The sequence below is a fragment of the Cervus elaphus genome, chromosome 19, assembly GCF_910594005.1.
Source record: "Cervus elaphus chromosome 19, mCerEla1.1, whole genome shotgun sequence".
Lineage (NCBI taxonomy): Eukaryota > Metazoa > Chordata > Mammalia > Artiodactyla > Cervidae > Cervus > Cervus elaphus.
Window position 1 is genome coordinate 60071873 of NC_057833.1, and position 19033 is coordinate 60090905.

Genomic DNA, 19033 nt, shown 5'->3' on the forward strand with positions numbered 1-19033 from the left:
TGCTTGCTCCTTGGAAGAAAAGTTATGACCAACCTGGACAGCATATTAAAAAGCAGAGACATTACTTTGCCAACAGAGGTCCGTCTAGTCAAGGCTATGGTCTTTCCAGTGGTCATGTATGGATGTGAGAGTTGGACTGTGAAGAAAGCTGAGTGCCGAAGAATTGATGCTTTTGAACTGTGGTGTTGGAGAAGACTCTTGAGAGTCCCTTGGACTGCAAGGAGATCCAATCAGTCCATCCTAAAGGAGATCAGTCCTGGGTGTTCATTGGAAGGACTGATGCTGAAGCTGAAACTCCAATACTTTGGCCACTTAATACAAAGAGCTGAAAAGACCATGATGCTGGGAAAGATTGAGGGTAGGAGGAGAAGGGGACAACAGAGGATAAGATGGTTGGATGGCAATACTGACTCAATAGACACGGGTTTGGGTGGACTCCGGGAGTTGGTGATGGACAGGGAGGCCTGGCATGCTGTGGTTCATGGGGTCGCAAAGAGCTGGACACGACTGAGCGACTGAACTGAACTGAACCAGCTGATCAGTCACAGTTCTTAGTGGGCTCTGCAGGCCTAGATCCTCCAACTTTTTAAAGGAAACCAGAGAATATAGAAACCTAATTTTTAAATTTTGGAAACTTTGAATGTAAAAAAATAAAAAAGAAAACCAAACTATGTGTGAAACACTGTTGGAGCCAAACAAAGCACATTTTCTGCCTGGAGGCATCCCTCTGGTTGCAGTTTCAACCTCTGCCCCTGGGACTTTTGAGAGCTGCAGTTCAAGGCCCCACTAGAGGATGCCTTGCTGAACAGTTCCTGAGGACTGTGATGCAGAAACTCCAGAAGAGAAAAGTTGCCGGGCGCTTCTGGGATGCTTCACCATCATTGTATGTGTCTCGTCATGGCAAACGGCATATGCTCTTATTTGGTAATTTTCCTTATTTGGCGCTCTCATTATTTGGATATTTCCATGGTTTCTAAGAATACGAGAATTTGCAATATTTTGTAAAACACTTTTTTTCTCTCTTTGTTGTCAACCAGAGTCATTTCTTCCTTGTGATCATTAAAACCTGGCCTTTGGTAAAACCCATATCAGCTTTCTGGATTAACCTTCAATATCTCTATCAGTGATTGTGGAATCTTCAGGAAGACAGAGGCACTAAGACAAAGCAGAAATTTTAAATGAAGTCAATGCGTTGTTGCATTTGTTCAGCAGTATGAAGAGAGGGTCCTCTACTAAAAGTCTACTTAATTATTTCCCATCTTTCACTCTTAACCGTGGAAAAGTAAAGTGTGAGTGGGTTTTCATTTGGGAGGAGGTTTGCTCTGGGTCTGTGCAGCTTCAGAATTTAAATCTCTGCTGATTAGTTTAATCAAATGTGTACCTATAATAAATTCTTTAAGCACTGCCCTCAACTCAAAACTTTCTCAACTACAGAGCTTATACTGATACAGAGCAGGTATAAAAGCACCTGTACTTGCATCATCCAAAGGAAAAAATACATAGGTAACTTTTTACTTTTCAGGAGGAAAGGCTAAGAAGCAGATGTCTCTGTGTGAAAAAGGGCTTTGTGAAGCTTTAACAGATCAGGACAGAGACCCCCTGGGAGGGTAGGAGGAAACATGAAGGGGGCCCCTGCAGAATTTTTAGGTTAGCTGCCCAAACTCCAGAGGCCAACTCTTACATATATGCAGTGGGACTGTAAAAGTTACAGTCTCAGCAGCTTTATGGTTTTCCACAGGATCATGGGAGCTGTGTTCCCTTTTTATTTGGTTTCCTTAAAAGATGAATGGAATGAGGGCTTTCTGAGACTTGGGGTAGTCCTCAATATCTTGAGGTAGAACCTGTGGTGGTGAAAGGTTCACAGCCCAAGGAAAGAAAAGTGAGAAAAAAAATGCAAGTATAAGTGCTGAGAAGAGACCAGGTGGCCAGGACATAGCTCATCCATTCAGTGATCTCAGAAAGGAAATTGATTCCAGAAATGTACATGAACAAGCCACTTTGTAGAATCCTGTAGATGATTTCTCTAGGCTTCCTGAGCTGGAGGCGTTATAGTCACTATGAATGTTGATTCCCATTACCAAAATAGATAAGAAGACACCAGGGCTAAACTGTATGTCTGTGTACCACTCAGCAGGGTATTCAGCACAGTAAACCAAATAGTAGCCTTGGAGGAATCCGTTTCCCATGCAGAAGAACAAAGCCTCTGAAAAGGAATACATCTGGAAAAGGCCTGCCTCTAGTGAGCAGTGAGTAAACAAATGCCCTACTGGTCTTGGAGTATCTCCTGGGGGCGTGGGGGGTGGCTTGGCTCTCTGTGAGGACAGGTACGCTGGTGGCGGAGGTACTAGGGAGTTCTCATTGTTGTGAGCTGTCCTAGAGGCCACCATTTTGATGCCAAGCTGATTTTAGTGTGTTATATTGATATTCTGCTACCTTTCTGAACCTTGGTTGAGTTAGTTTTAGCATTGGTTTTCTAGGGTTTTCCTATCATGTCATCTGCAAATAGACATAGTTTTGTTTTCTGAGTCTTGTATCACTAGCTTGTTTCTTTTGTGTACTGCAGTAGCTAAGGGACAGTGGTAAATGATGGTGGAAATAGTGGGCATCCTTGTTTTGCTCCTGATCTGTGAAAATGATACTTTTGTTTCCTCTTTAGTAAAGTGCTGGCTTCAGTACTCAGGTCTTTTTTTAAAACAAAAACAATGCTAGGGAAACATCATTCAAATCCTGTTTTCTTGAATGTTTTTATCAGAAATGAATGTTGAATTTTCTCAGACTTTAACATTTGTAGATAATCATATGTGTTTCCTGGTTAAATCTATTAGTACGGTTCTTTATATTACAGATGCCTTTTTGAAATATTCTTGAATTCCTGAAATAAATTCCACTTGGCATATTGTTTTTATTATAGTGATACTAGATTTTGTTTGTTAATATTTTATTTAATAGTATTCTTGCATTAATATTCATAAATGATATTATCTATAATTTTTAAATATATAGTGTCAGATTGAGGTAACAGTGTTGTACTTGATTTTATAAGAAGCATCTATTGGAAAGTTTTCTAATTTTTTAAGTTCTGGAACAATTTATGTGGCATTGGGACTATCTGTACTTTGAGTGTTTGGTAGAATTTCCTTGTGAAACTATTTGAACCTGGTGCTTTTTGTGTGGGGAAGTACCATAATAACTTTGTTTCTTCTATGAAGATTGGATTATCTAAGCCTTCTATATCTGTTGATGTCAATTTTGATAAATTACATTTTCTCATAAAATTATCCATTTCATCTAGATTTATGAATGTATGTCCATTGAGGTGTGCAAATAGTCTCTATACTTCTGGAAAATGTCTTTTGTTTTCTTAACTAGAGCTATAATTTTTCTGATTTCTTCCTTATCAATTTTTGCTTTTATCTTTATTATAATCTTCTTTGTGCTTTTTTTAAAGCTTTTTGAGTTGAGAATGTAATGCATTTATTTTCATTATTTTATTTCAATTGATAAGCATATTTAAGGTTCAGAATTTTTCCATGATCACTGCCTTAAATGTGTACTGCACAACTGAATATGTCGTGTTTCATTATTTTAGAAATTAATTTCAGTTTATATTTGCTCTTTTACCTAATAGTTATTTAATAGTTTTTATTGTTGTTTTCTTTCATTTTTAAGCTTCCAGATAGAAGAGTCTCTTGGTTTTCTTCTACAGTTGTTTTTAGTTCTACTGCAGTCAGAGTGTGGTTTGTAATATTTCTACTTATGGAATTTAATGATGTTTTCTTTGTGACTGGAATATATGATCAAATTTTTGTGAATGTCCCAAGCGTGTGTTTGAAAAGAAGGTATATTCTGTATTAATAAAGTATAAAGTTCTTTATGTATATCCATAAGATCTACCTTATTGATTATATTGTATATGTCTTCTATATCCTTATTTATTTTTGCCATTATCTTGTACTGAGAGTGGTGTTTTAAAGTCTCTCACTATTAATGTTTGTTTCTTTGCATTTGATGTTTAAGTATATGTAATTTTGTTTGGAGTTAAATACCTCCGTCCTTAAAAAGATGGTTATTTTTTGATACATGGATATCCATGTATATTATATCTTCATTGTGAATTATGGCTTTTAGCATTATAAATTGGCTAACAAGTCAAGTTAGTGTCTCTTGGCTTCAGTTGTACTTTGATAACAGGAACAAAACCTCTGCTTTTTTTCTTGTTTCTAATCACCTGGATTGTCTTTGCTTATTCTTTTAGTTTTTCTGAATTATTGTGTTCTAAATGTGTCTTTGTATTTAACATAGAGTTGGATCTTGCCTTGTTAGTCAATTTGAAAATCTTTTTTTTTTTAATTGGTGAAGTAGACTTATAACATGTATTGATATGATTGATATATTTGGTGTCAACTTTGTCATTATTTTATGATACTGAGTGTATTATACTTTAATTATAATTTTCCTTCTTTATGTGAGATGTCTTCTGTCTTCTTTTAAAAGGTTTCATTGGTATTTAGGAAGTTTGTATTTTTTGTCCTTGCTCGTTTCTTTATATCAACTTTCTGTAGAGCCTTTAGTTCCCTGTTTTCTTACTTAAGCTTTCACTGCCAGGCTTGCAATGGTGTTTTTGACTTTCATCTACTACCTGTGCAGCAGGTGAGTCATGCTGCATTCCCATTTCTTCCCTGCTTTTCTCTCCATCCTCATCCTCATTTTTGAGCTGCATTTTTGACCTTTAATGGAGCATAAAACATTTACATATTATTTTTCCTCTTATATCTCTATTTTTGTTTTTGTTTTTGAGCTATAAATAAATATATCAAATGCTTATCATCAGTCCCTTTTGACATATCCCTAGTTAACTCTTGGTTGATTCTCTCAGACAAAGTTTATGCCATAGGACTTGGGAATTCAGTTTTCCTTGAGTTTTTGAAAGTTTAGAAGTTTTTGTATGGCTTTGATATTTGAAGGACATTTTGGCTGGATATAAAATCTATGGTTCCTATTTTTTTCCCCTTAACATTCTTAAAAATATTACTCCATTCTTGGTTTGCTTGGAATGGTTTTTTTTGGAAGTCTGATGCTAGGATAATTTTCTTGCCCTTCACTTGCCATTGTAAATAATTTGGCATTTTTATCTAGTGACTTGATTTCTTTTATCTTTAAAATTTAAATTTTGCTAAACTATATGTTAGATTACCTTTTCAGGTCAATTTTTCCTTTCCCACACAGTTGGCCTTTTCCTATATTTATATATGGGCCCTTTCCTATATGTAAGAAATATGTATATATTCTGTTCTTTTTCTTTCTTTCTTTTTTGGCCTTAAAAGTTTTCTTTGATTATAGTTGTAGTTTTAAAGTATTAGTTCTAAATCACTGTTTCGTTTTTCTTTTTCAGAAACTTCCCTTATAGACACAAAAGATTTTTCCTGGTTTCCCTCTTTAGGCACTTTCTCTTTGACCTTTTATAGTCTTCTTAATCTTAATTATATTCTTTTTGTTGTTCTGTAATTCTTTAATGTTGCTTATTAAATGTTTGTTTAATAATTCTTCAATGGAGACATTGTAATTTAACCTTTATTTCTGACATAGTTTTTCTTTGATTTCTTTCCTCAGTTTAATCAGTTCTTTTATTTCTTCATGTTCTTTGTCCATTTCTGGTTTTAGTTTTAGAATTTCTGATTAAAGAAATGCTTTTTAAGGTATATTTAATTCTACTTAAAGTATTGTGTTATAGTTTTCTTCTTCTTTTTTCTGCATGTTGGGGGCAGGAATTTCATTACCTGAAGTATTTCAGTTTCAGTTTTCTGGTTTGATGTACTTCCTTTGTTATACTGAACATTTTGTGGAGAGGATTGGGAGTTTGGAGTGATTTTTCTCTCAGTTACAGTGAAGCACAACTTCTTTAAAGCCTTTTTTTTTTTTTTAAAGAAAAAAAAGTATTGGTAGATTAAAGGTGGCTTCTCCTCCAATATTGTGACTCTGTTTTGTCTTGCAGGTCTTTTGCATCTTTTTCCCTTCAGCACTCAGCCTCCAAAGTGCATCTTTCCTTTTCTGTTAACTGTCTTCTCCTTAAGAAGTGATGCATTCCCAAGACTACCACCTTGGGTTCTGCACACTTCCTGGTTGGGTTATGATTGCCCCCCCCTTTTTTTTTAAGTATTTGCATACTTAGAGTGGACTTTTTCTTTCTAGAGGTAATTTTTGCCACCAGTAGGCTCTCAGCTTTCATTTTCTCCTTGCAGTCATTTTGAGCTGCCCCATTCTTTGCAAAGGTTTCCTGCAGGAGCTCAAGAAATATGTTTGTTGGAATTTGATGCTTATTTTTATACTTACAGGTAGTTTGAAATTAGTAGTATTCTCTCTCTTCCAATAATACAGAAGGTATGGGTTGTATGCTGTTTTTTTGCTTTTCTGTTTCACTGTACAGTGTTTGGAGGATATGTAGAGTAATTCAAGTTTAGCTGGTCACCATTTTCTTCAGAATACCTGGAAATATGTATCATCTTTTAAGTACTTTTCTTTCAGAACCTAAATGTAACTAATCTTGTACAGAATGACTTTTATTCTTTACACTTGAAGTAAATAATTTTTTTCATTCAATAGGTTAAGATTAGTTTTATCTGATTAGTTGTTTGAAAAAGCAATTTCTAATTTATGAATACCTATGTCTCAAAATGTTAGTTATTGACTGCTGAGCATGGGGTGTTAGTAGAAGATAAATTAGACTTGGAATCTGGGGACTAAGCCTTTGGCTACTTACTATTTAGATCATCTCTGGTCTTTATTTCCTCAGTTGTAAAATATGAGGAGGGTAGAAAATAAGATTTCCAAAGTGCCTTCTGGTCTGAAAATTTCTGTGAATTCTGTGAGTTCTTGTGAGCACGGAATTGATTTCTCATATGATAATATTATACATTATCAATAAATCTGTAACCCAGTCCTCGAAAATCTCTACTGAGTCATTGGTGTTTTTGGGGGTCAGCACATTCCAAGTGAGGAAGCAATGGTTGTAAGCCTTTCTCTTACTTAACTCTTACCACTACCTTACTTCCTCTGTAGACCTTTGTATTACAGGCTAGGGAGAGGAAGAGGTGATGTTGGAGGCATTCATTGTGTGAAAAAAGGGAGAAAGAATTGAGAAGACGAAATCCCAAGTGGCAGAAACCAAATGACAAGGAAAATTGCTCTTTCCAGTAGGCTTGGGTAGCATCTTTTGGATGGGATGTAAATTAGAGATGCTGATATTCCTAAGTTGTCTCTAAAATAAAGTCATTAAAACACTGTTATAATTGATGCTGCCATAAAAGAGAATTGGTGCATTTGTGCTTATCTCCAGAGCCTACTTTCCTAACAGTGACTCCTAATTTGAGCATCTTTTGCAATCTGAAGAGTAAGGATTTCTCAAATCAAATCCTGGTTTCTTTTTGCTTAAGAGTTATTCTCTCAATTTATCTCTTTACTCTTGTGTTTAGCAAGAAGAAAAGCAGGCTGCATGTTCAGTGCGTGCGTGTGCATGTGTGGTCGCTTCAGTAGTGTCTCGACTCTCTGTGACCCTATGAACTGTAGCCCGCCAGACTCTCTGTCCATGGGGATTCTCCAGGCAGGAAAACTGGAGTGGGTTTCCATGCCCTCCTCCAGTGGATCTTCCCGACCCAGGGATCGAACCTGATCTCTTATGTCTCCCATGTTGGCAGGCAGGTTCACCACTATCTCCACCTGCACGTTCAGTACTTTTCCTTGTAAACCTTGACAGATAAATATCCAGTTTCATTGCTTACAAATTCTGCTTCCCTACACAACTCAGCTTTGCTACTGCTTTATAGTAAGGATTGCCTTTTTCCCAGTTTCCAATAACATGTTCCTCATTTCCTTCAGAATCCTCACCAGAAGCTTCTTTAATATTCATATTTCTACCAACATTCTATTTATGATGATATGTTATTTTCTCAGATGATACAGGCTTTCTCTACCATGCTCCTGACTTCCTCTTGAGTCTTCAATGGAAGAATCTTTAACATTCATATTTCTACCAATAATCTTTTTAAGGCAATCAGGTTTTTTCTGTTGTTGTTCCGAACTTCAGTTGCTAAGTCATGTTCAGCTCTTTGCAACCCCATGGACTGCAGCACGCCAGGCTCCTCTGTCCTCCACTATCTCCCAGAGTTTGCTCAGATTCGTGAGTCAGTGATATGATCCATGGAAAGGAGGCTTTTTCTATCGTTCACCTAAAAATTATTCTAGCCTTTATTCATTATCCAGTTCCAAAGCTACTTTCATATTTTTAGGTATTTGTTACATCAGCACTCCATATCTAGATACCAAAATCTGTATTAATTTTCTGGGGCTGTGTTAACAAATTTCTACAAACTTGGTGGCTTCAAACAGCAGATATTTATTCTCTCACAGTTCTAGGGGCCAGAAATCCTAAATCAGTTTCACTAGACTAAAGTGACGATGTTGGTATTGCCACATTCCCTCTGGGTTCTCTAAGTGAGATTCCATCCCTTACCTCTTTCAACTTCTGGTGGCTGAAGGTGTTGGCTTGTGTCCACATCACTCCAGTCTCTGCCTCCACCTTCATGTCACCTTCTCTGCTTGTGTGCATCAAAATCTCCCTCTGCTTCCCTCTTAAGGATGCATGTGATTGCATTCAGGGCCCACTTGGAGAATCCAGAATCATCTCCCTATCTCAGGATCCTTAGCTTAATCACACCTGCAAAGTCCCTTCTTAGTCAGATAAGGTAACATTCACAAGTTCCAGGGATTAAGTTATGGGTGTCTCTTTAGAGGGCAATTCTTAAGCCTACCATAGATAGTATTGTATTATTATTTTGTTGTTGCTGTTTGATACAACCTGATTCTTAAAAGTATAAACATTAGAAGACGTTAATGGAGATTTCCCCAAGTTGTATAGAAATCTCATTATGACACTTTTCTTATGATTTATCCTGAAGGTTGGATTTAGACCTAACTTATACTATGCAATGCAGGAGACCCAGGTTCAATCCCTGGGTCGGGAATATCCCCTGGAGAAGGAAATGGCAACCCACTCCAGTATTCTTGCCTGGAGAATCCCATGGACAGAGGAGCCTAGCAGGCTACAGTCCATGGGGTCGCAAGAGTCAAACAGGACTTAGTGACTAAACCACCACCACTTATACTATGTTGCAGTAGGAGTCTTCTTGATGCTTTGATAACTAGCCATAATGTGTGTGGACCACATTACAGGCCTTTTGTTAAACTTTGTAGCAGCTAGTGTTCAATGTGCTGTCCACAGGTTGCTTGAAAGCAGCTCCGCTAGATTGAGGTTTATGGAGTCACTTCTGTTGTTTTCTCATAACAGTTTCATTGATTTACCATTCATATACCATACAATCTATCCATTTAAAGTATAATATTAACAGAATTTGAGATTTTTTTTAGTATATTCATTGAACTGTGTGACCCATAGTCAGTTTCAGAACATTTTCATTACCCTCAAAAGAAGCCCCACACTCTTTAATAATCAGATCCCATTTTCTCCCAAACCTTTCAGCCCAATCTAATCTATTAAATGAATGTGTGTGTGTGTGTGTGTGTGTGTGTGTGTGTTTTAAATCTCTGTAGATTTGTCTACTCTGAACATTTTCTATATAGAATCATGTAAAATGTGATCTTTTGTGTCTGGTGTCCGTCACATGTTTTCAAGATTCATCCATATTTGTAGTGTGTTAGCACTTCATTTTTTTACGGCTGAATAATGTTCTTTTGTGTGAACAGAACACATTTTACTTATTCATTCATCAGTTGGTAGACATTTGGGTTGTTTCTACTTTTAGTATCCTCCCCTTTTAAATGTTAGCCTAATTGGGAAATAGGCAAACAAATCAGACAACTAGAGACTGAAAAATCAGCTTTATCACTGATAAAGATGATTACAGCAAAAGGCTTCTCTTTCTCACCCCCTGCACTGCAGCTCTTCTCATTCCTTCTTCCCGCCTTAATGACACACAGGGGCAGAGTCTGCTCCAGTCACTTTACTTCAGTGATGGGCAGAGGCTGTGCTCAGAGAACCAGCTCCTTCATCAAAAACCATGTACTTTCTCTAGAGAAAGAGAGGGGAGGATGGAGCCTATAGCACAAAACTTCAGAAAGGGCAGATCACTGTTGTTTTGGGAGCCATCCTAGCTTGGAAACTGGAAGGGAGATGAACAGTATCTTCTAACACTGAGAAGATTGGCATTTTAGTTCTTACCTTGTAAATTAAAGCAAAACATATTTCTCTTTGGATATGAATTATTAAATGTTTCTTCATATCAAACATGTAAACAGTTGAACAAGTTAAATGATAGCACTTACTAATTCTAACGTAACTTGTTGTCCTGTAATTTATAGGTTTCTCCACCAAATAAAGGAAGAAAATTCTGAGTTAATTAATAAACTATGGACTGATATTCAGCAGAAAGTAGCAACACAGTCACAAATAACAACCTCTTCAGGAACTCCATCATCTGCTTCTCCATCAGGAGAACAAAAAGGTTTGGTCCCCCACTGTATTATTTCTCCCAGAGTAGTAGCTTACTTTCTTTCTTAAACCCAGTAATTTTTAAAGGAATGTCACTTGAGTTTTTACTGTCTTAGCCTGATTGGTAAATACTGATTGACCTATTGATTGAAATGCTTAAAAATTTTTTTTGTTGTTTACTTGAGATTCTTTTGGAATTGTAGCTGCATTGAATGCTACCAATGCTGTTAAGAGAATCCATATGAGGCTTCAACCTGAAGAATCTGAGACTCTAGACTCAAGCTGTGTTGTGGGACAGGTGCTGAACTCAAGGAAGCAAAAACAGCTGCTAAATAAAGGTTCAGTCTCTTAATTGACAAAGTGGGTTATTATGACTCAGGGAACTCAAACAGGGGCTCTGTATCAACCTACAGAGGGGTGGGATAGGGAGGTTATACACATTTAAAAATAAATAAATAAAATAAATTCTCTGTTTTGGAAGTGTTAAAAAAAAAAAAACAAAAAAACTATGTAACTTGATATAGCTATCTTAGCCTCTTAGTACATGTCTCTCAAACTCATCCAGTCAGATCCTGCATAATAAGAGGTTGTTGAATGGTAGCCATTTAGTGCTTCCTTTTATTCCATGTAACTCTAGAAGGATGATTCTCATTCATTTATTATAGATAGTATAAATCTGGCTTAAACAATATAGATTCTTTATGAGAAAATGATGATACCTTCTGTAAAAAAACCTTTTATAAACTGTAAGCAACATTCAAACATTTCTGTAGTTTTAATTTTTCCTGGTCTTAACGTAGAATGACTTCTGTCATTATCAGTGAAAAGAAAACCAGATTCACGTGCTCCTTCCAAACAGAAGAATAGCGTGTTATCAGCCAGCACAGCCTCCACAGACTTACCAAGTAGCAGTAACCCCAGCCTGGAGGTCCTCAAACACATGATACATGAAGTGGAACATGAAATAGAAGAATATGAACGGTGGACAGGCCGCAAGGTCCAGGGACTGCAAAATAGTCAGGGTCTCACCGGCTTCACCCTGTCCCTCGTGAGCTCACTCTGTCGCCTGGTTCGGTACCTTAAAGAGGTAAGGTTATTAGAGTCTTCTCTTCTACTAGACTGATGGCAGAGTTGGGTAGGTTTTTCCCCTCTACACTTAAATTATTGCATTCTCCAAATAAAGTATAGTCAAGTTTGAGTAACTTTGTTTAAAATGGCTCAGCTTTGGATTATCTGTTGGAAAGGTTTATCCTCTTAATTTTCTCTACATCCTGATAAAGATATGCCAGATAAGTGGTGTTGATTTTAGTTTGGTAAATAGGTAACAACTAAGTGATAATTAGTTAGGTCAATCTGCTTAAATAAAATTATATCTTATGCTAATACTTAACATTACTGTTTGGCAGTTATAGATTAATTAAACTACTAATCATGTCCTCATTCTACTGCTTTTCTCTGCTTGCTATACCCACTTCAGTTCAGTTTGGTGAGTGGTATACTTGTGATCTGTAGACACAGATCAGGAAAATTCTTTTCTGATTCCTCCAGCTCCATTTTTCTTTCTCAAGATTGCTTTGGCTAGGGACTTCCCTCATGGTCCGGTGGTTTAGAATCTGCCTGGCAATGCAGGGGACATAAGTTAGATCCCTGATTGGGAAACTAAGATCCCATATGTTGCAGAGCAACTGAGCTTGTGTGCCACAACTACTGAGCCTGTGCGCTCTGGAGCCTGTATGCCACAACTGGAGAGGACACTGCAATGCAAGATCCCTGTGATGCAACAAAGATCCCACATGCTGCAACTAAGACCTGATGCAGCCAGATATGTTTTAAAAGAGATTTAAAAGAGATTGCTTTGGCTATTTGGGGACTTTTGTGTTTCTTTACAGATTTTAAGATTTTATTTTGTCTTAGATTTGCAACAAATGACATTGGTAACTTGATAGAAACTACGTTGAATCTGTAGATTACTTTGGGTAGTATAGTCATTTTGAAAATATTGATTCTTCCAATCCAAGAACATGGTATATCTTTCTATCTGTTTGTCATTTTCAATTTCTTTTATCAGTGTCTTATGGTTTATACAGGTCTTTTGTCTCCTTAGGTAGGTTTACTCCTAGGTGTTTTCCTCTTTTTGATGTGATAGTAAGTGGAATAGTTTCCTTAATTTCTTTTTGACTTTTTTTTTTTATTTTTTTATTTTATTTTTTTACCATACTATAATAGGTTTATTATACTTTTCTTTCTTTTTTTTTTTTTTTATTTCAACTAGAGAGGGCAGGTCTTTATTCCCAATCCCGATCCCCCCTCCCACCTCCCCCTCCACCCGATTCCTCTGGGTCTTCCCAGTGCACCAGGCCGGAGCACTTGTCTCATGCATCCCACCTGGGCTGGTGATCTGTTTCACCATAGATAGTATACATGCTGTTCTTTTGAAATATCCCACCCTCACATTCTCCCACAAAGTTCAAAAGTCTGTTCTGTATTTCTGTGTCTCTTTTTCTGTTTTGCATATAGGGTTATCGTTATCACCTTTCTAAATTCCATATATATGTGTTAGTATGCTGTAATGTTCTTTATCTTTCTGGCTTACTTCACTCTGTATAATGGGCTCCAGCTTCATCCATCTCATTAGGACTGGTTCAAATGAATTCTTTTTAATGGCTGAGTAATATTCCATGGTGTATATGTACCACAGCTTCCTTATCCATTCATCTGCTGATGGGCATCTAGGTTGCTTCCATATCCTGGCTATTATAAACAGTGCTGCGATGAACATTGGGGTGCACGTGTCTCTTTCAGATCTGGTTTCCTCAGTGTGTATGCCCAGAAGTGGGATTGCTGGGTCATATGGCAGTTCTATTTCCAGTTTTTTAAGGAATCTCCACACTGTTTTCCATAGCGGCTGTACTAGTTTGCATTCCCACCAACAGTGTAAGAGGGTTCCCTTTTCTCCACACCCTCTCCAGCATTTATTGCTTGTAGACTTTTGGATAGCAGCCATCCTGACTGGCGTGTAATGGTACCTCATTGTGGTTTTGATTTGCATTTCTCTGATAATGAGTGATGTGGAGCATCTTTTCATGTGTTTGTTAGCCATCTGTATGTCTTCTTTGGAGAAATGTCTGTTTAGTTCTTTGGCCCGTTTTTTGATTGGGTCATTTATTTTTCTGGAATTGAGCTGCAGGAGTTGCTTGTATATTTTTGAGATTAATCCTTTGTCTGTTTCTTCATTTGCTATTATTTTCTCCCAATCTGAGGGCTGTCTTTTCACCTTGCTTATAGTTTCCTTTGTAGTGCAAAAGCTTTTAAGTTTCATTAGGTCCCATTTGTTTAGTTTTGCTTTTATTTCCAATATTCTGGGAGGTGGGTCATAGAGGATCTTGCTGTGATTTATGTCGGAGAGTGTTTTGCCTATGTTCTCCTCTAGGAGTTTTATAGTTTCTGGTCTTACATTTAGATCTTTAATCCATTTTGAGTTTATTTTTGTGTATGGTGTTAGAAAGTGTTCTAGTTTCATTCTTTTACAAGTGGTTGACCAGTTTTCCCAGCACCACTTGTTAAAGAGGTTGTCTTTTTTCCATTGTATATCCTTGCCTCCTTTGTCAAAGATAAGGTGTCCATAGGTTCGTGGATTTATCTCTGGGCTTTCTATTCTGTTCCATTGATCTATATTTCTGTCTTTGTGCCAGTACCATACTGTCTTGATGACTGTGGCTTTGTAGTAGAGTCTGAAGTCAGGCAGGTTGATTCCTCCAGTTCCATTCTTCTTTGTCAAGATTATTTTGGCTATTCGAGGTTTTTTGTATTTCCATACAAATTGTGAAATTCTTTGGTCTAGTTCTGTGAAAAATACCGTTGGTAGCTTGATAGGGATTGCATTGAATCTATAGACTGCTTTGGGTAGAATAGCCATTTTGACAATATTGATTCTTCCAATCCAGGAACACGGTATGTTTCTCCATCTGTTTGTGTCCTCCTTGATTTCTTTCATCAGTGTTTTATAGTTTTCTATGTATAGGTCCTTTGTTTCTTTAGGTAGATATACTCCTAAGTATTTTATTCTTTTTGTTGCAATGGTGAATGGTATTGTTTCCTTAATTTCTCTTTCTGTTTTTTCATTGTTAGTATATAGGAATGCAAGGGATTTCTGTGTGTTAATTTTATATCCTGCAACTTTACTATATTCATTGATTAGCTCTAGTAATTTTCTGGTAGAGTCTTTAGGGTCTTCTATATAGAGGATCATGTCATCTGCAAACAGTGAGAGTTTTACTTCTTCTTTTCCTATCTGGATTCCTTTTACTTCTTTGTCTGCTCTGATTGCTGTGGCCAGAACTTCCAACACTATGTTGAATAGTAGTGGTGAGAGTGGGCACCCTTGTCTTGTTCCTGATTTCAGGGGAAATGCCTTCAATTTTTCACCATTGAGGGTGATGCTTGCTGTGGGTTTGTCATATATAGCTTTTACTATGTTGAGGTATGTTCCTTCTATTCCTGCTTTTTGGAGAGTTTTAATTATAAATGAGTGTTGCATTTTGTCAAAGGCTTTCTCTGCATCTATTGAGATAATCATATGGTTTTTATCTTTCAATTTGTTAATGTGGTGTATTACATTGATTGATTTGCGGATATTAAAGAATCCTTGCATTCCTGGGATAAAGCCCACTTGGTCGTGGTGTATGATTTTTTTAATATGTTGTTGGATTCTGTTTGCTAGAATTTTGTTAAGGATTTTTGCATCTATGTTCATCAGTGATATTGGCCTGTAGTTTTCTTTTTTTGTGGCATCTTTGTCTGGTTTTGGAATTAGGGTGATGGTGGCCTCATAGAATGAGTTTGGAAGCTTACCTTCATCTGCAATTTTCTGGAAGAGTTTGAGTAAGATAGGTGTTAGCTCTTCTCTAAATTTTTGGTAGAATTCCGCTGTGAAGCCATCTGGTCCTGGGCTTTTGTTTGCTGAAAGATTTTTGATGACAGTTTCGATTTCCTTGCTTGTGATGGGTCTGTTAAGATCTTCTATTTCTTCCTGGTTCAGTTTTGGAAAGTTATACTTTTCTAAGAATTTGTCCATTTCATCCAAGTTGTCCATTTTATTGGCATAGAGCTGCTGGTAGTAGTCTCTTATGATCCTTTGTATTTCAGTGTTGTCTGTTGTGATCTCTCCATTTTCATTTCTAATTTTGTTAATTTGGTTTTTCTCTCTTTGTTTCTTAATGAGTCTTGCTAATGGTTTGTCAATTTTGTTTATTTTTTCAAAAAACCAGCTTTTAGCTTTGTTGATTTTTGCTATGGTCTCTTTAGTTTCTTTTGCATTTATTTCTGCCCTGATTTTTAAGATTTCTTTCCTTCTGCTAACCCTGGGGTTCTTCATTTCTTCCTTCTCTAATTGCTTTAGGTGTAGAGTTAGGTTATTTATTTGGTTTTTTTCTTGTTTCTTGATGTAAGCCTGTAATGCTATGAACCTTCCCCTTAGCACTGCTTTTACAGTGTCCCATAGGTTTTGGGTTGTTGTGTGTTCATTTTCATTCATTTCTATACATATTTTGATTTCTTTTTTGATTTCTTCTATGATTTGTTGGTTATTCAGAAGCGTGTTATTTAGCCTCCATATGTTTGAAGTTTTAACAATTTTTTTCCTGTAATTGAGATCTAATCTTACTGCACTGTGGTCAGAAAAGATGGCTGGAATGATTTCAATTTTTTTGAATTTTCCAAGACCAGGTTTATGGCCCAGGATGTGATCTATTCTGGAGAAGGTTCCGTGTGCACTTGAGAAAAAGGTGAAGTTGATTGTTTTGGGGTGAAATGTCCTATAGATATCAATTAGGTCTAGCTGGTCCATTGTGTCATTTAAGGTTTGTGTTTCCTTGTTAATTTTCTGTTTAGTTGATCTATCCATAGTTGTGAGTGGGGTATTAAAGTCTCCCACTATTATTGTGTTACTATTAATTTCCTCTTTCATACTCGTTAGCGTTTGCCGTACATATTGTGGTGCTCCTATGTTGGGTGCATATATATTTATAATTGTTATATCTTCTTCTTTGATTGATCCTTTGATCATTATGTAGTGTCCTTCTTTGTCTCTTTTCACATCCTTTATTTGAAAGTCTATTTTATCTGATATGAGTATTGCGACTCCTGCTTTCTTTTGGTCTCCGTTTGCATGAAATATTTTTTTCCAGCCCTTCACTTTTAGTCTGTATGTGTCTCTTGTTTTGAGGTGGGTCTCTTGTAGACAGCATATATAGGGGTCTTGTTTTTGTATCCATTCAGCCAATCTTTGTCTTTTGGTTGGGACATTCAACCCATTTACATTTAGGGTAATTATTGATAGGTGTGGTCCCGTTGCCATTTACTTTGTTGTTTTGGGTTCACGTTTATACAACCTTTCTGTATTTCCTGTCTAGAGAAGATCCTTTAGCATTTGTTGAAGAGCTGGTTTGGTGGTGCTGAATTCTCTCAGCTTTTGCTTATCTGTAAAGCTTTTGAATTCTCCTTCATATCTGAATGAGATCCTTGCTGGATACAGTAATCTAGGTTGTAGGTTATTCTCTTTCATTACTTTCAGTACGCCCTGCCATTCCCTTCTGGCCTGGAGGGTTTCTATTGATAGATCAGCTGTTATCCTTATGGGAATCCCTTTGTGTGTTATTTGTTGTTTCTCCCTTGCTGCTTTTAATATTTGTTCTTTGTGTTTGATCTTTGTTAATTTGATTAATATGTGTCTTGGGGTGTTTCGCCTTGGGTTTATCCTGTTTGGGACTCTCTGGATTTCTTGGATTTGGGTGGCTATTTCCTTCCCCATTTTAGGGAAGTTTTCAGCTATTATCTCCTCGAGTATTTTCTCATGGCCTTTCTTTTTGTCTTCTTCTTCTGGAACTCCTATGATTCGAATGTTGGGGCGTTTCACAGTGTCCCAGAGGTCCCTGAGGTTGTCCTCATTTCTTTTGATCCTTTTTTCTTTTTTCCTCTCTGCTTCATTTATTTCCACCATTTTATCTTCTACCTCACTTATCCTATCTTCTGCCTCCGTTATTCTACTCTTGGTTCCCTCCAAAGTGTTTTTGATCTCATTCATTGCATTATTCATTTTTAATTGACTCTTTTTTATTTCTTCTAGGTCTTTATTAAACAGTTCTTGAATCTTTTCAATCTTTGTTTCCAGGCTATTTATCTGTAACTCCATTTTGTTTTCAAGATTTTGGATCATTTTTATTATCATTATTCTAAATTCTTTTTCAGGTAGATTCCCTATCTCCTCCTCTTTTGTTTGACTTGGTGGGCATTTTTCATGTTCCTTTAACTGTTGGGTATTTCTTTGCCTTTTCATCTTGTTTAGATTGCTGTATCTGGAGTGGGCTTTCTGTATTCTGGAGGTCTGTGGTTCCTTTTTATTGTGGAGGAGTAACCCAGTGGGTGGGGTTAGACAATTGGCTTGTCAAGATTTCCTGGTTAGGGGAGCTTGCGTCAGTGTTCTGGTGCGTGGAACTTGATTTCTTCTCTTTGGAGAGCAATGGAGTGCCCAGTAATGAGTTTTGAGATGGGTCTATGTGTTAGGTGTGTCCTTGGGCAGCCTGTATGTTGATGTTCAGGGCTATGTTCCTGCGTTGCTGGAGAATTTGCGTGGTATGTCTTGCTCTAAAACTTATTGGCTCTTGGGTGGTGGTTGGTTTCAGTGTAGGTATGGAGGCTTTTGGACGGTCACTTATTACTTAAAGTTCCATGTAGTCAGGAGTTTTCTGGTGTTCTCAGGTTTTGGGCTTAAGTCTCCTGCCTCTGGATTTCAGTTTTATTCTTCCTGTAGTCTCAGGACTTCTCCAACTATACAGCCCTGATAAGAAAACTTCTAGGTTAATGGCTAAAAGATTCTCCCCCGTTAGGGACACCCAGAGAGGTTCACAGAGTTACATGAAGAAGAGGAGAGGGAGGAGGGAGATAGAGATGAACAGGAGGAGAAAAAGGGGGACTCAAGAGGAGAGAGACAGATCTACGCAGCTGTCTGTTCCCAGAGTGTTCTCCGTAGCCCAGTCACCTACAAGGATTCACAGAATTGGATTGGGAAGAGAAGGGGAAAGGAGGAAATAGAGGTGTTCTGAGGTAGAAAACAGAGAGTCAAGATTGGGAGAGAATAATCTTCGGTTTAAAAATAGGGCTTCTCTTCTTTTTTTTTTTTTTTGTAAGGTTATAGTGTAGTGAAAATGAAAATGAAGAGTAGTAGAGGAGTACTAGAGGACTTTAAAAGAAATAAGAGAAAAAGAAAAATAGAAAATAGAAGAGAAAAAGGAAAGAAAAAAAAAGAAAAAAAAAAAGAAAGAGAAAGAAAAAGAAAAAAAAAAAAGAAAAAAAAAGGAAGAAAGAAAAAAAAAATTTTTTTTTTTTTTCTTTTCCCCCCTATTTAAAAAATCGTAAAAGTCTGTGGAAATGAAAGTTAAGGAGTAATGGGGGAGTAATAGGGGATTTTAAAGGAAAATAAAAGAGAAGAAAGAAAAAAGAAAAAAAAGAAAAAAAGAAAAAAAATTTAAAAAAAAA

At 36.9% G+C, this 19033-nt stretch overlaps 1 protein-coding gene and 1 pseudogene across 2 annotated transcripts in view; one reads left to right on the plus strand and one right to left on the minus strand.

Annotated features, from left to right (window-relative positions):
* SPICE1 (spindle and centriole associated protein 1) overlaps positions 1–19033 on the plus strand; it is a 64645-nt gene that overhangs the window by 22391 nt on the left and 23221 nt on the right. The window contains exons 8-10 of one of the 2 annotated variants that reach the window (XM_043874693.1): positions 10372–10514; positions 10687–10839; positions 11323–11588. In XM_043874693.1, coding sequence (XP_043730628.1) covers positions 10372–10514; positions 10687–10839; positions 11323–11588 — 562 coding nt within the window. The remainder of the gene's footprint in view (positions 1–10371; positions 10515–10686; positions 10840–11322; positions 11589–19033) is intronic. The other variant, XM_043874694.1, reaches the window with a different exon arrangement.
* LOC122675829 lies at positions 1776–8578 on the minus strand (annotated as a pseudogene).